Source organism: Gekko japonicus, unplaced genomic scaffold (assembly GCF_001447785.1).
Source record: "Gekko japonicus isolate JY-2015 unplaced genomic scaffold, Gekko_japonicus_V1.1 scaffold3094, whole genome shotgun sequence".
NCBI classification, from domain to species: Eukaryota; Metazoa; Chordata; class Lepidosauria; order Squamata; family Gekkonidae; genus Gekko; species Gekko japonicus.
In genome coordinates this window covers 130,750-147,289 of record NW_015176543.1, presented here as the reverse complement: position 1 = coordinate 147,289, position 16,540 = coordinate 130,750, and the positions used below count along the sequence as shown (strand labels likewise).

Genomic DNA, 16,540 nt, shown 5'->3' with positions numbered 1-16,540 from the left:
AACTGTATGTGCCTATTTCAATGAGGAGGGAGGTGATGGATTCTGCTCATGGTTCCAAACTGGCAGGACATTGGAGTTTTGTTAAGTCACTGCAACTCATCTAGCGTTGCCGGACTGTGTCCGTAGCCCAGAAGGTCTGATTTATTCTGGGGACAAACTGTATGTGCCTATTTCAATGAGGAGGGAAGTGATGGATTCTGCTCATGGTTCCAGACTGGCAGGACATTGGAGTTTTGTTAAGTCACTGCAACTTATCCGCAGACAGTTTTGGTGGCCACACATGCGCAAAGACCTATTGACTTTTGTTCAGTCCTGTCAGACCTGCGCCTTGACTAAACCCAGGGGGGGCAAGCCTCCCGGTCTTCTGCAGCCACTCCCTACTCCATCGAGACCTTGGGAAGTGGTGTCCATGGACTTTATTACTGACCTCCCTGTGAGCAAAGGGAACACTGTTATTTGGGTGGTTGTTGATTTATTTTCTAAGCAGGCTCATTTTGTGCCTTTTCCTTCCTTGCCTACAGCTCAGAGGTTGGCGAAATCGTTTATGTCTCACGTGGTGAAAATTCATCAATTACCTGCTAAATTAATTTCTGACAGGGGGACCCAATTTGTTTCTAAGTTTTGGAGGGAACTTCTTTCCATTTTAGGGGTGGAACAAGGGCTCAGCAGCGCGTATCATCCTGAGACTGACGGACAAACAGAACGAGTTAATCAGACCCTGGAGCAATATCTTCGTTGTTTTACTAATTATCAACAGAATGATTGGTGTGAATTGTTGCCTCTTTCTGAATATTGTTATAACAATACTGTCCATAGCTCCACGGGCATGTCTCCTTATAAAGCTGTCTCTGGTTACGACAGCCCCCCCCTCCCTTTCCTGGAGGGGATGGGCCAGCGTCCCGTTGGGGATGCTAATACTTGGTGTACTTCCTTGCAGAATGCATGGCCTCTGCTATGCCAAACGCTTGACGCAGCCAAGGCTGCTTACAAGGCCCAGGCAGACAAGGGTAGGGTGGTGGGGTTTGATCTGAAACCTGGGGACCTTGTGTATGTCTCGACCAAGAACATTAAAATGCTGCGACCTAGCAGGAAATTGGGGTGGAAGTTCATTGGTCCATTCAAAGTGCGTAAAGTCATAAATGAAGTGGCGGTTGATGTTGTTTTGCCTAAGAATTTACGTGCTCTGCATTCCGTTTTTCACATGAGCCTGTTGAAGAAGGATCCTGGTCCGTCTCCCTGGAGACCATCAGTTACCCCTCCTCCACCTGTCATTTTGGAAGGGGATGAACATTTTGAGATCGCTGATATCCTTGATTGTAAAGTGAAACGTGGTAAACTCTGGTACCTTGTCGAATGGGTTGATTTCGGTCCCCAGCACCGGGAATGGGTGGAAGAAGGGGATATTCGGGCCCCTTACCTGATCCGTAGTTTCCACAAGAGGTTCCCGGACAAACCGGGAGGTCTCCCGCCCAGCCCGGGAGATCTCCCGCCCGACCCGGGAGGTGTTTTAAGATGTATTTTAAGGGGGGCAGTATGTCAGCAAGCTGCCATTCTGTTTTGTGTGACCTCTGTGTACATATCCTTACCCTGTTGCACCCGGCTTGTTTCTACCATCCTGCTCCTGTGCTGGAATGCATAAGATAACTACTGGTGGATGTGTGGGGGAGAAGATGCTGTAATGCTTGCCTATTGCTTATCTCATGAGACCTGCACCTGTGTTTTGTCTGATGTTCTGCCTGGTTCCCATGGAATGGGCGCGCAACCGTTGTATTAGCCCGCCAGCGGGAATGTTATTCATTGGATATGTATCTGTTTGAATTTCCTTTATTATGCTTGCCCTACCTGTGTATCCCCAGTTCTAACAAAGAACGTGTTTGAGTATCTCTTCAACGCTTTGAAATAAATTTTGCTTTTCTTGAAAACGTGGATTTATTCTCGATGCTTGGGGATCCAACAAGGGTCAAGGTTAAAAGAGGAATGTAAATGGATTCATTTGATGCTAGTAGCAGCAAGACAAGTGACAGCAAGGAATCGGAAAGAAGCCGAGGAAGTGACAATTAATCATTGGAGGGATAACATGAATAATATAATAATCTTAGGTCCTGTTCACACGCGGCTATTTGGTCCGGGAGCGGGACAGTTCGGGGCCGGATCAAACCGGCGCGATCACACCACCACATCTGGGAAGCGTCTTGCTTCCGTGGCCGAACTGTCCCTTTCCCGGGATACGCCGGCGCAAACTAAACCACCTATCTAGGTGGTTTAAAGGGAAGCGGCACGGCAACGGGGCGTTTGATCGCCGCCGCTTCCCTGCGCCGGCTCAACCCCGGCCCGGATCCGAACTGCGCATGCCCGGACATGCGCAGTTCGGCCGGCCCCCGAGTAGGGCGTGTTTTCTCCCCGGCGTTTGATCGCGACGGGGAGAAAAGGCAGCGCGGCCGGGGGATCTGTGAGATCCCGCCGCGCCGTGTCAACATTGGCGCGGCTTTTAAAAGCCGCGCCTTTTCCCCTGCGTGTGGCAGGGGCCTTGGAGTATCTTACGATGAAGATACATAGAATAAATGGGTTAAAGGTTAGTGAACAGGAGGAGGACTGGTTTAGAAGGATGGCGGGGTATTTGGAAAAGTTTAAAAAAATGGGGATGATTAGTCAGTTAATAGGAAATTGAGAGGTTAATTTGATTATAAGACTAAGATGGAAGTTTAATAGAGCAATAGAGTTGTACTTGGATTGATTGTGATATAATACTGTATGGAATTTTATTTATGTATCTATTGCCTGGAGGTCGCACATGGGTGGTGTTGGTGATGGAATGTTTTATGAAATTAAACAATAAAGAATTATTTTTTAAAAAGAGAATACAGGACTGTTTGAGGGATATAGACCGAGAGAGTCCGGAGCAGACTGCTATGTGTGTTTTTATTGACCTTTGTATTTTTTCTATGAAGGGATGAGTGGTTGTTCTTTTTTTATTATCAGACACTAAATGATGTCATGGCTTTCATCTAGTCTCTTTTGTTATTGCATTCATTCTGTGGGCATCTAAGCACACATCTTTGTATATTTTTTCATTCCAGACTGTCTTGGGATTGTGTGTTATTCTTGTGGATTATTGACATTGAGTTACAAGAAGTGAAAAGTCTGCCCTCAGGACATTGTCCCTCTGTGCGTTTGGAGCTTTTATCGGGCTCTTCCCTTCATGAGTATCTATCTTGTCTGGAAGATCCTTGTGCTGCCCCCAGCCAGCGTTAATGTACCTTTAAGAGTAGTGTCACCTGGGAATTGGAGTCCATAGTTCGGGGTCCCGGAAGCTTCCCTCTGACTGGCTGATTAAGAGTATCTTCATCAAGTTATGGAATCATTATCTTATGGATGCAACTGCTAACAAACTGCCTCACAAGTCTCATGGCACAAATCACTCGCTATTTCTGGAAAAATGGTTTCCAATCTTAGAGTACTTATCGCAGCAGCAATTTATATCCTCTCAGTGGTCCCAATTTCACACATGGATTTGAGATTTGTTTGTTTCCTACCTGGGTATTCCCCCCCCCATTTATATATATTTTTATATATGTGTCTTATTTAATATATGTCTCTCTACTTCAACGCTTACCTTTATGAATCTTTATAACTCAAGAGAATAGGACCAATACAAGTTAGTCTATATGTCAAAAGATATGATACTATGGTCGATACAGTTATCGTCGCTCTTTATCTGTTGGATTGCATCTTGGTATAATATGTTATCAATATTAACCATGTTTGTACTAATATCATATATTATCTATTTTAGCTGGTTGTAATCACTTTAATACAATTTGTATTTTGTTTTCACAAAGATCCAATCAGGAGTCCCCTCAAGGCGCACCCCAGAGCAGATGGTAACTCATGGTGCCATTGGGGAGTCTCTCACACCCTCTTTCCTCCCTGCATGAGGCACCTATAATTTGTCTTCCTCCAAAGAAGCCACCCCCAGCCCCCTTCAGTCTCTCACCAGACTCCTCCCAGGCCAAGTCCAGGGGCTCCGGCAGGCCGTCGTGTTCCACGTGGCACCGGTAGCGGTCCCTCTCCTGGGGGTCAACGTCAATTCTGATCCAGGTGTGGTAGGTCCAATCCGAGTTGGGGACGACACCCCCCGTCCAGGTGTCCTGGTGCCAGACCTCCCCGCCGTTCCGCCACGTCACGTCAATCTCTTTGGGGTAGAAGCCGTGGAGTCGGCAGACGAGGGTCTCCAGGCCCTCTGCTCCTGCCTAGCGGGTCACACGAACCGTCGGCGGCTCTGCGAAAAGAACCAGGATTGGGCCCTAAGAACACAGTGCCCCCCCCGCCCCCGGTTTCCTTACATGAGAAATGTTGAGCATGAGCAGCAGGAAAGGGGGGAGTCACCTAGTCCAGCGTTTCCCAACCGGCGGGCTGTGGAGCCCGAGAATATGAGCTGAAAGGTGATCTATGAACCAACTATCGTAATGTAAACTAACAGCAGTTAAAACCATAATCTCCCACCAGATATATGAAGTGGGTCCTGCCCAGGTTCCCTTGCTCGAAAGCCAGTCGAGTCTGACCCTAGGGTTGCGGTGCTCATCTCCGTTTCAAGGCCGAAGAGCCAGCGCTGTCCGAAAACGTTTCCGTGGTCATGTGGCCGGTATGACTAAACACCAAGGCGCACGGAACGCTGTTACCTTCCCACTGAAGTGGTACCTATTTATCTACTTGCAATTTCTTGCTTTCGAACTGCTAGGTTGGCAGGAGCTGGAACTAGTGACCGGAGCTCACTCCGTCATGCGGCAACTTGGGTCTCGAACTGCTGAACTACCGACCTTCCACAGCCTGCAGTTCAGTGTCTTAACCACTTGAGCCACCGCAGCTCCCAGTGCGATAGAAATCCCTAAACTTCCATATGGCCCAAGAGCGCCACCTAGAGCATCTGGAATCTTGGCCTTACATTAGAATAACGCTTTCCTACCCGTTCCACATTAAGCCACCTTCAATGTTCCCTCTAACACAGGAAGCCCATAATCGGAAGGGAAGACCATCAACAATTCACAACCATATATGACCAAAACTGTATATTACATCCATTAAAGTACAAAGGTGGGTTAGTGGTCATAAACCTAATCTCTCCTTATATATAATTGAGTAGTGGTCCCACAACGTTCTATGCACTCCAAAATCAGTTGGCTCCATGATGTGTCAATTACAAGGTGTCTCTATCCACTGGCTGTGTTGCCTGAGTTCTCTCCCACCCACTGCAGCCTAGGCCATTCTTCTCTGATTGGGCCAGCATTTCAAGGTCATTTGCATATGGAAGCTGATTGGACTTCACTCCATTCCGCTCCTCAAACCCCCCCCCCCCACAAGACAGTTGGGACTGTCACTTGCATATGGGACCTGGTGTATTCTGAGGTAAAATATGTCCTCACTCACAACACATCACTTCCTCTTCAAAAGAAACAAACCCAATAACACAATCATGCCACACCACAAAAAAGACAGATCACACCACAAGCAGAATACCACAAGGCAAAAAATGATAGGAAAAGGTGCCAGCAGTCACCCTATTACTGCCACAGATATGTGGCAGTCAGGGCTTCAGAGCACGGTGGGGGCTGCTGGTGGGAGAGAGATGTAAAGCTGATCAATGAGGGGGAAATGTAGGTTGATGCTTGGCTGGGAAGTAGATAGGGTTGCCAACTCCAGATGGGAAAATCCTGGAGATTTGAGAGATGGAGCCTGGAGAGGGTGAGGGTGGAGGAGGAGTGGGGCCTCAGACAGGTACAATGCCATAGACTTTGCCCTCCAAACCAGCCATTCCGTAATGGGGAACCACTGTTGCCAATCTCCAGGTGGGGGCTGGAGATCACTCAGAATTACAACTGCTCCCCAGATGGCATCGATCCGTTCCCCTGGAGAAAATGGTGGACTCTGTGTCCTTATACCCTGCTGAGGTTGCCATGGCAACTTGATTCTGAGTGCCCACGGCCTTGGCACTCTCCCAGAGCCTCTTTCTAGCACTCATTGTATTTATTTTCACAATGGGCCTTATTCCTAGTAGAATGTATAAACACATATCCAACAGATTCCTCATAACAATTACACATTGTTTACAGAAAGAACGTGTTCAAAACCAACAGTAGGCTCCACTGTAATTCCGTATATAAACCATGTCCATAGACCTCTAAACAGAAAGTAAAACTGAGAACCCTAAGATTCCATTGAAGTTATTGAGTTGTGCTTATGTTATTTTGGAAATCGGGCTCTGTTTTTACCAGCCGCAGTTGAAGATCATTGAAATGTCTTGATTTATACCTGGGAGAGATGTACGGCTGTTATTCTTTACACAGTGGGCATCTTCTGGGCATTCTGTTGGGTATGACCACTAACCCATCTTTGTACTTTAGTTTTGATCATATATAGTGGAACAGACTGCCTCGGGGGTGGTTGATGCTCCTTCGTTGGACGTTTTCAAACGGAGGTGGGATATTTCTCTTAATCTCTTCCCTACGTGCCAGATCGCATGGCCATGGCGTAGTTTCCTATAAGGTATCTTCCACTCTGTTACTCTGTTATTAAGTTTAGTACTGCACTAGATGGGTGACTTCTCAGTGGGTCAGTCTAGATGTTCTCAGGAAGCCCCCTGAGTAGTGGTGAACATAAGACAAACCAATGTTGGATCAAGCCAATGGCCCATCCAGCCCAATACTCTTGTCACACAGTGGCCAAAAATATCAGGTGCCATGAGGAGGGTCCAACAGTGGGGCCAGGACACTAGAAGCCCTCCCACTGTTGCCCCCCCCCCAAGCACCAAGAACACAGAGCATCACTTGCCTCAGACGGAGAGTTCCTATCTATACCTTGTGGCTAATAGCCACTGATGGACTTCTGCTCCATATGTTTATCCAATTCCCTCTTGAAGTCGTCCATGCTTGTAGCTGCCACCACCTCCTGTGGCAGTGAATTCCAGGTGTTTTGTTGTTGGTTTCTAGAGTGCTTTCCAAGGAACCGTTGGCTTAAGGGGGTTTCCCAGCAAGGAATGGCACCTTTGCCCCCTTCCTTCTCTCTGCCACCCCCTTTCCCCTCCTCACCAGCCTCCAGCAGAGTCTCTTTCCCATAGCGTAGGTGTGTGTGCAGCCACTCCACACAGGTGTCGGTCAGGAAACGCTCCCAGAGTTCCCCTCGGTGCCGCTCGGCTTCCCACTTCCTCTTGATGGGCGTGGCCTCCGAATTCACTGCTGTCCTCACTCCGGGTCCAGGGTGAGGAAGTCCCTCCCGTTGTAGCCGTACTTTGCAAACCCTCTGGTGGCACGGGTCTCCTCATCCAGTTCGCAGCCGGAGAGCATCTGGAGGGTGTGAATCCCTGGAGAAGACACACAAAGCAGAGGCCTCAGAGCCAACAGTGCGTACAACACTCTTCCTGGCCCAAAACTATTTGGGAGATTCTATTGACTCCCCTGGACCCCTGTCATGATCTGGCCTGTGCCACCAGAGGCCTACTAGGCCCAGGGAGCCTGGCTAGCAGTAGGTGAGGCTGGGCCTACAACTCCCAGAAGCCCATGAGAGGTTTTGGAGCCAAAATTGACCAATAGGGAAGAAGGGGGCTGGGGAACAAAAGGGCTGGTGCCAGAGCAGAAGCTGTTCTTTCTTCCAGAGGGCAGAGCCAAAGGGAAGGCTGCTGCAGGAAGAAAACCTCATCCTGAAGGAAGGGTGAGTAGTCTAGTGTCACTTGGAATAGTGAGCTAGGGACACCAGTATATATTTAGACGCATTAGGGCATTTGATTTCTTTTCTTTTCACCCACTTACTGTTATTATTCTGCACCTTGTTGTTTGACCTTCTGTAAAATAAACCTTTTCCTTGTTTCACTCTGCCTGGTCCTCACGCCTGTTATTCGGCCAAAAGGGAGGTCTGAAGGTCTTGGGAGGGTGCTCTGGGCCTTCTCAAGGGAGCCTGGAACCAGAGTGGTGGCAGTGTCAGGTGACACCCCACCTGAGCCGTGACAACCCCTCGGGAGCTTTTGATGCCATCAACCACGACATCTTTCTGGAGAGGCTGGCCAAATTCAGAATGGGCGGGGTGGGGTGGGTGTGTGGCCGGGAGCTCGCCCTGCTCCAGTGGTTGAACTCTTACTTTGACTGGCCGATTCCAAAAGGCGTCTTGTTATGTCTTTCTGCTGCTCAGTCTGTGTTTGATGCTCTTTTGATGCCCTGGCCTTTTTTTGTTTTATTTTTCATATGTGAGTGTGTGTGCACCTGGAAGTCATGGCGACCTCAATGCTCCCTCTAAGCTGTGGAGTCTCGCGAGCAAAAATTCTACTGTGTGAGCTGCTGGCAGAGGTCATTTCCTGCAGGAGCGCATGGGAGCGGAGCTCCGGCAGTAAAGAGCCCAGGGGGTGGGCACATGCAACAAGCCCCACCCCCTGCTCCCAGTAGTCCTCAGTCAGAGCAAGAAGCAGCCAGGTAAGTTGCAGAGCTCCCCCCGGCCCAAAACAGTCCAGTGGCACCTTTAAGACCAAGTTTTATTCAAGTACAAGCTCTCTCTCCTCTGCAAAGACAGATCTGCACGTCTCCCCCCCCCCCCCCATAGCTAGCAATCCAAAACAGTCCAGTGGAGCCTGAGCGGTGGGTGTTGCCTTCTGACACACTTCCAGTGATGTCAGGGGGTGTGCCATATGCAAATAAGTTATGCTAATGAGCTCCTGCACCTCTTTTTCTATGAAATGACCCCTGGCTGCTGGCATTAAAGTGGTGGGCGAGTGATTTGGCTCCTGCATAAATCAGTTGGCTCTGGACGGAGCCCCTCCTTCCTGGGCCAACACAGAAATCTGTGAGCTGGAGGCTAAATAACCGTTTGCTAGCTCACACTAACTCAGCTTAGAGGGAACATTGCTGGTGACTGACTGTATGTGCACCGGGTGACCAGTGTTCCCTCTAAGCTGAGTTAGCGTGAGCCAGCTCACAGATTTTTAGCCTCCGGCTCACCCATTTTTGTCTCAGCTCAGGAAGGATGGGGCTCCAGAGCAACCTACTTTATGCTCACAGCTTTAATGCCAGTAGCTCACAAAGTAGAATTTTTGCTCACAAGACTCCACAGCTTAGAGGGAGTATTGCTGGTGACTGACCCCCGCCTGGGGGCTATTCAGAGAGCTGGCTGAATAAAGCCTGTCCCCAGCTTCCGATTGCTGGTATTCCAAGGAGGCCTCCCATCCAAGTACTTGCCAGAGTCGATCCTGCTTAGCTTCTGAGATTTGTTGAGATCGGGCTCGCCTGGCCTATCCAGGTCAGAGTTCCCGGGCCTCTTTTTAATGCCTCATTTTAATGGTTCACCTTGTTTTGTTAAAGGCTGTGTTTTAATGGCTTGGGTTAAATTGTAAGCTGCCTTGCCCCGGTCTCTGGAAAGCAGCATATAAATTAAATACTGAATAAACAGGAATGGAAGTGGAAAGAGGGTGCTTGGGGGAAGGAAAAGATCACCTGCTTCCTGCACATGACACAATCAGGTATGCGCAAGAGTGCGCTGGAGGAGACTCTGGATTTGCATATCTTTACAGTTCAGTATTTGGAACTCCCTCTATAGCACTTCTCAACACTACTCTATAGAAGAAGGAGGAGAGAAGAGATTGGATTTATACCCCACCCTTCACTAACAGTGAGAGGGCTTCTAATGTCCTGGCCCCACTGCTGGACCTCCTGATGGCACTGGTATTTCTGGCCACTGTGTGACACAAAGTGTTGGACTGGATGGGCCTTTGGCCTGATCCAACACTGGCGTCTCTTATGTTCTTATGTTCTTATGTTAACAGCTGTGCCAGAATTATGGCTTGCCCAAGGTAATCCAGCAGGTGCAAGTGGAGAAGTGGGGAATCAAACCCGGCTCTCCCAGATTAGTGTCCGTGCACTTAACCACTACGCCAAACAGATTGGATTTATACCCCGCCCTTCACTACCCAAAGGAGTCTCAGAGCGGCTTACAAACTCCTTTCCTTTCCCCTCCCCACAACAGACACCCTGTGAAGTCGGTGGGGCTGAGAGAGCTCTGGCAGAAACTGCTCTTTTTCAAGAACAGCTTTGACAAGACTATGGCTTGCCCAAGGTCATCCAGCAGGTGCAAGTGGAGGAGTGGGGGAATCAAACCCGGCTCTCCCAGATTAGAGTCCACACACTTAACCACTACACCAAACTGGGTCTCTACTTAACCACTACACCAAACGAGACGATCTCTCGTGACCAATCTCCAGCACCGGCTCTAGCCTTCGCATTCAGAATTCTGCGTAATTTTCCAGGGTTCTGGGGGATTCTTAAGGTGCCTATTAAGGGAGACACCTTCAAATTGGCAAAACAGATAAGACTGGACACTTTGCTCAATACAGGTAGCTCAGTTTTCATGGATTCTTAACTGTGTGTTGTGTGCCACAAAGTGTTCCGGTCAGGGGCTTGGTGGTGCTGAGAGTGCGAATACGTGGAGCCCCCCCATCTGTGGCAGGTTTGTGGCATCTGCCTCTATAACTCAGGAGCACCTAAGAAAATCCATGAAGCACAGGGGGGGGGGGGGGGGGGGAGGAAGAAGAAGACAGCAAACCTAGTGATGAAATGGATTCTGCTACTTCCGATGAGGACTCTGTCTCCGAAAAGGGGGTGGCAGCCCCCAAACGAGAATACCAATTAAGGATTAGAAGAGACAAAACAAAATGAAGGCTGAAGAACTCTGAATGGTGCCTTAAAGCTTTTTTAAATTGTTAATGATGCTGTTATGATCTTCTTTAAACAGTTAAAATAATGGTTTTAATGATAGATAATATAGCTCGATCGACTAAGTTCAGTGTAATCATAGCATTTTGGACTAACACTGATAGAAGCTGGTTTAAGTAAAGGTAAAGGTTCCCTTGATCGAAAGCCAGTCAAGTCCGACTCTAGGGTTGTGGTGCTCATCTCCGTTTCAAAGCCAAAGAGCCAGCGCTGTCCGAAGACATTTCCGTGGTCATGTGGCCGGCATGACTAAACACCAAGGCACACGGAACGCTGTTACCTTCCCACCAAAGTGGTACCTTGCAATTTCTTGCTTTTGAACTGCTAGGTTGGCAGGAGCTGAAACTAGAGACGGGAGCTCACTCCGTCATGCAGCAACTCGGGTCTCAAACTGCTGAACTACCGACCTTCCACAGCCTCCAGTTCAGCGTCTTAACCACTTGAGCCACCGCAGCTCCAGAAGCTGGTGAGATGATCTCCTATACTTGGGTTTTTAGTTTGGTTTTCTTTCCTTTCTCCCGTAGATGTCGTTTCCCCCTCCTTTTTTTCTGTTGTCATTTATAGAAAAATGCAATAAAAAAAAGGAGGGAGGATGTGAAATGTAGAGGTAAAAAGTAGGTTATCTCCTGGGTGGGACTTCTTTCACTCCCCCAGGGGTCCCCCGCAGCCTCCCCCCTTCCCACGCAAGGAAAGACGATACGGAGGGCTTTGCCACTCCTCCCGCCCTCCACTCACCCCTGCTCCGGTTGTAAATGTTCCTCAGAACCATCAGATCCACGACTAGGCTTGAGGCAAAGTCCCATTTCATGGACCTGGCCCAGTAGTCGGCGTCGGCGCGGCCGATCTCCTCTATCCAGGGTGACTGAGGCACGCACTGGTCGGTGTCTCTGTTGTAGCGGCCGATAAGCCGGTCGTCCACATACGCCAAAGAGATGAACTGGGGCAGCTGCCAGCCCGGCTCCCAGATGGCCGTCTCAAAATAGTGGAGGGTGTGCAGAGAGAAGGCGCCTGGGGATGAAAGGAGGGTAGGGTTGGGGGGGGGGCTACAAACAAGGAAACTCCGAGACCCCCTTTGTACCACCAGTTAATCAACCACCTGCAACTCTGTGAAGCTCTAGCACAGGGAACATTTGCCTACAAGCAGTGTTCCCTCTACGCTGAGTTAGTGTGAGCTAGCTCACAGTTTTTTAGCCTCTGGCTCATACATTTTTGTCTTGGAAGAAGAGAGAGAGAGAAGAGATTGGATTTATACCCCACCCTTCACTAGAGCGGCTCACAAACTCCTTTCCCTTCCCCTCCCCACAACAGACACCCCGTGAGGTTGGTGGGGCTGAGAGAGCTCTGACAGAAACTGCTCTTTTTCAAGAACAGCTCTGACAAGACTATGGCTTGCCCAAGGTCATCCAGCCAGGTGCAAGTGGAGGAGTGAGGAATCAAACCCGGTTCTCCCAGATTAGAGTCCAAGCACTTAACCACTACACCAAACTTAGCTCAGGAAGGAGGGCTCCAGAGCAAACTAATTTATGCAGCCGCCCAATCACTCACTCACAACTTTAATGCCAGGAGCTCACAAAGTAGAATTTTTGCTCACAAGACTCCACAGCTTAGAGGGAGTATGCTTACAAGCTTACAAGTGAGGGAGGAGGGAGAACGAGGCTCAACCTCATTTCCTTCTTTGATTGAGTGACAAGCTTTCTGGATCGAGGGAATGCTGTTGATGTTGGTAACCTAGATTTCTGTAAAGCTTTTGACAGGGTTCCCCATGATGTTCTGATGGGTAAACTAGACGACTGTGGACTGGACTGTAGGATAGTTAGGTGGATGGGGAACTGGCTGGAGGACCGCACACAGAGAGTAGTTGTCAGTGGCATTTCCTCTGAATGGTTGGAGGTGTCCAGTGGGGTGCCACAGGGCTCGGTTCTGGGCCTGGTACTTTTCAATATTTTTATAAATGATCTGGATGAGAAGAAGAAGAAGAAGAGAAAAAGAGATTGGATTTATACCCCGCTCTTCACTACCCAAAGGTGTCTCAGAGCGGCTTACAAACTCCTTTCCTTTCCCCTCCCCACAACAGACCCCCTGTGAGGTAGTTGGGGCTGAGAGAGGTCTTGACAGAAACGGCTCTTTTTCAAGAACAGTTCTTATCAGAACTACGGCTTGCCCAAGGTCATCCAGTCAGGTGCATGTGGAGGAGTGGGGGAATCCAACCCAGTTTTCCCGGATTAGAGTCCGCGCACTTCACCACAACGCCAAACTGGCTCCTGAGAGAGGTGAGGGGGCCCCCGGGGGGGGGGGGGGGCAGAATCCTTGGAAAATATTCCTGCTAACCCAAAACAAAATACAGCCTAATGACAAAGTGAAGATGCTTAAAGGGGGAAGGAAAACTGAGGAGATGGGGAGAGTTGGTGAGCCAAGCCACCAGAGGGAGTCATCTCCCCACTTCTGGTGTAACTTCAGAAAAGGACTCCACAATGCTCCCTCTAAGCCAGTGATGGTGAACCTTTTAGAGACCGAGTGCCCAAACTGTGACCCAAAACCCACTTATTTATCGCAAAGTGCCAACACGGCAATTTAACCTGAATACTGAGGTTTTACTTTAGAAAAAACAACTCATACATTAACTTAAGATGATCCAAACAAAGTAAGGAAAGCAATCCCAAATGCTTTCATTTACTTAAAATTATTTGGCAGAGAATTCGACACTTTAATGACGGTCTGGGCCTGGCTGGGGCGATGGCACGCATGCCCACAGAGAGGGCTCTGAGTGCCACCTCTGGCACCTGTCCCATAGGTTCGCCACCACTGCTCTAAACTGTGGAGCCTTGTGAGCAAAAATTCTGCTTTGTGAGCTGCCGGCATTAAAGCTGTGAGCGAGCGATTTGGCTCCTGAATAAATTAGTTTGCTCTGGAGCTCGTCCTTCCTGAGCAAAGACAAAAATGTGTGAGCCGGAGGCTAAAAAAACTGTGAGTTAGCTCACACCAACTCAGCTTAGAGGGAACACTGGACTCCATCACCCTTCCTGCTGCTGCCTCCTGAAAGGGGGGGGGGAAGGAAGAAGAAGAAGAGATTGGATTTATACCATGCCTTTCACTACCTGATGGAGTCTCAGAGCGGCTTACAAACTCCTTTCCCTTCCCCTACCCCCATGTGGTAGGTGGGGCTGAGAGAGCTCTTTTGAGAACTGCTCTTGAGAGAACTGCGACTGACCCAAGGTCACACCAGCAGCTGCAAGTGGAGGAGTGGGGAATCAAACCCGGTTCTCCCAGATTAGAGTCCGTGCACTTAACCGCTACACCAAACTGACTCTCAAGAAGCAGGGAAGGATTGGGCAAAGGAAGCAGGTGAGCATCCAGGGAGGGTGTGACTGGCACACGGTTACCTCACAAACTTGGGTGGTCCAGTGAGGATCTGAACCCAGCTCTCGCAGACCCTACCTAGCCCGACACTCTCACTGCTGACTCTAGAAGAGAACAGAATCATTTGACTGGGTGGGGGTTGGGTGACGATTCTGATACATAAAAGAGGCATCTATTTTTCTCTCTCTCTTATGACTTGTGAGAGGGAAGGGGATTTCGGGCCTGGGGCAGTGTTCCCTCTAAGCTGAATTTAGTGTGAGGCAGCTCACAGTTTTTATCCTCCGCCACACGCATTTTTGTCTCCGCTCAGGAAGGAGGGCTCCAGAGCAAACGAGTAGCTCACAAAGTAGAGTTTTTCCTCACAAGACTCCACAGCTTAGAGGGAGTATTGGCCCGATCCCTGCTTGTATACAGGTTCATTTGCTCTGCTGCCTTGGAACCAACCAATAACCCTCCCTAATTTCTTAAGGGAAAAGAAGGTGGTTTGAAGGGGGTTTTTTGGGAGGGGGGGTGTCCTTTCTGGTTGAAACTTTGGGGATTTGCTAGGCAGATGCGTGCAACAGCCTTTCTGGGCCCCTCCGGCCAGACTTTGGCTGCCTTCCATGGTTATCACCATCTTTCCACATGCAGAACGCAACTCTCTTGGTTGCCACTGGTTCACCCAGGTAATCCCTCCAGGTTGCCCGAGGCCCAGGTCCGGATTTCTGCCAGCCAATCAGGGGTCTCCTTTTTCAGTTTCATAAAAACTAGAGACGTCACCCTGCCAACAAAAGTCCGCATGGTCAAAGCAATGGTATTCCCAGTAGTACTGTATGGCTGTGAGAATTGGACTATAAGGAAGGCCGCGTGCCGAAGAATACATGCTTTTGAATTATGGTGCCGGAGAAGACTCTTGAGAGGCAGTGTTCCCCCTAAGATGAGTGAGTGTGAGCTAGCTCACAGTTTTTTTAGCTTCCAGCTCACAGATTTTTGTCTTCGCTCAGGAAGGAGGGCTCCAGAGCAAACTAACTGATGCAGTCGCCGAATGGCTCGCTCACAACTCTTTAATGCCAGTAGCTCAAGGTAGAATTTTTGCTCGCAAGACTTCTCAGCTTAGAGGGAGCATTGGTTGAGAGTCCCTTGGACTTCACGGAGAACTGAATCAGTCAGTCCTAAAAGAAATCAACCCTGCCTGTTCCCTGGAAGGCCAGATAGTAAAGGTAAAGTTTCCCTTGCTCGAAAGCCAGTGGAATCCCACTCTTGGGTTCTGGCACTCATCTCCGGTTTCAAAGCCGAAGAGCCAGCGCTGTCCGAAGACATTTCTGTGGTCCTAACTACTATGCAGGGCTTTTGGAGGGGTGGCGGGGTGAGTTTGGGCCCCTAAGGGCCAGCCCGCTCTAGGCGAGCGCCTAGTTCGCTTAGTGAGCTAGCCGGCCCTGTCGAGGCAGCAGCCAAATCGCTGGCTCACAGCATTAATGCCAGTGGCATTTTTGCTCACAAGACTCCGCAGCTTAGAGGGAGCATTTGGCCAGGAGGGAGTTTCTGCTCAACCCTCGCCCTCGCCCCGCTTTCCAGCGCCTGGTCAGGATTTCTGCCTTGCAAGAGCCACGAGGGCGCCCGTCCCTTCGCTTGCAGGGATGCCGGGGGAAGGGGGGGGGGAGGCGGGGGTTGGCGTTGGATGCCCGCTTGTCTCCTGGGCCTCCGCTCCGAGCGCTGCTGATGCCCTCGGAGTAGGAGGAGTCCCGGAGCCCCTGGACGGCCTCCGGCCACGCTCGACTCGAGGCGGGGACGGGACATCGGTGGACGATCCAGTCCGGAAAGCAGCCGGAGAAGGACGGGAGGGAGAGGCGACCAGGAGAAGGGAGCGGGGGCCGGGGGGAGCGCCGCGCTGGGGGTCCCTCGACGCGCAAAGGGGCTGGAGAGGCGCGTTGGTTGGGCCCCCTCTTCTCCCTCCCGGCCCACCGCAGAAGCCGAGCCCCCGAGGGTCCCCCCCACTCACCCGATCTGCCCCCGCCCAGCATTTGGGCGACTCCCCCTAGGAAGAGCAGCAGGAGCCGTCGGGGGACGCTCATCGCTGGTGCCGCGCCCTCGGGGGAAAGATGCTCCGGGCGGGAAAGCAGAAACGACGCCGGGCCATCAAGGGGGCGGGGGGGGGGGGAAGGTCCCTCTTGAGCCGCCGCAGACGGTGGGAAGCAAAGCAGAAAGTTCCCTTTTGGGAATCCCCTGCCCCGAGGGGGTGGGGCTTCTCTCTCCGCCCCCCCCCCTTCGGAGGGAGGCTGTGGGTCCCGCTTCTTCCTCCACCTGCTGGGGGAGAAGGGGGGGGGGGGGAGGGTTGCATTCAATGCTTCCTCTAAGCTGTGGGGTCTTGTGAGCAGAAATTCCACTTCGTGAGCAACTGGCCTTCGAGTTGTGAGCAGGAGATTTGGCTGCTGCAATAGATCAGTCGGCTCTGGAGCCCTCCTTCC

At 50.4% G+C, this 16,540-nt stretch overlaps 1 protein-coding gene across 1 annotated transcript in view; it reads right to left on the bottom strand.

Moving 5' to 3' along the window:
- The window catches only part of LOC107124075 (major histocompatibility complex class I-related gene protein-like), a 21,817-nt gene extending 5,670 nt beyond the window's left edge, over window positions 1-16,147 (bottom strand). The window contains 5 exon segments of the mRNA XM_015427461.1: window positions 3,995-4,279; window positions 7,083-7,198; window positions 7,240-7,354; window positions 11,475-11,747; window positions 15,709-16,147. Coding sequence (XP_015282947.1) covers window positions 3,995-4,279; window positions 7,083-7,198; window positions 7,240-7,354; window positions 11,475-11,747; window positions 15,709-16,147 — 1,228 coding nt within the window.
- Between the last annotated feature and the right edge of the window lie 393 nt (window positions 16,148-16,540).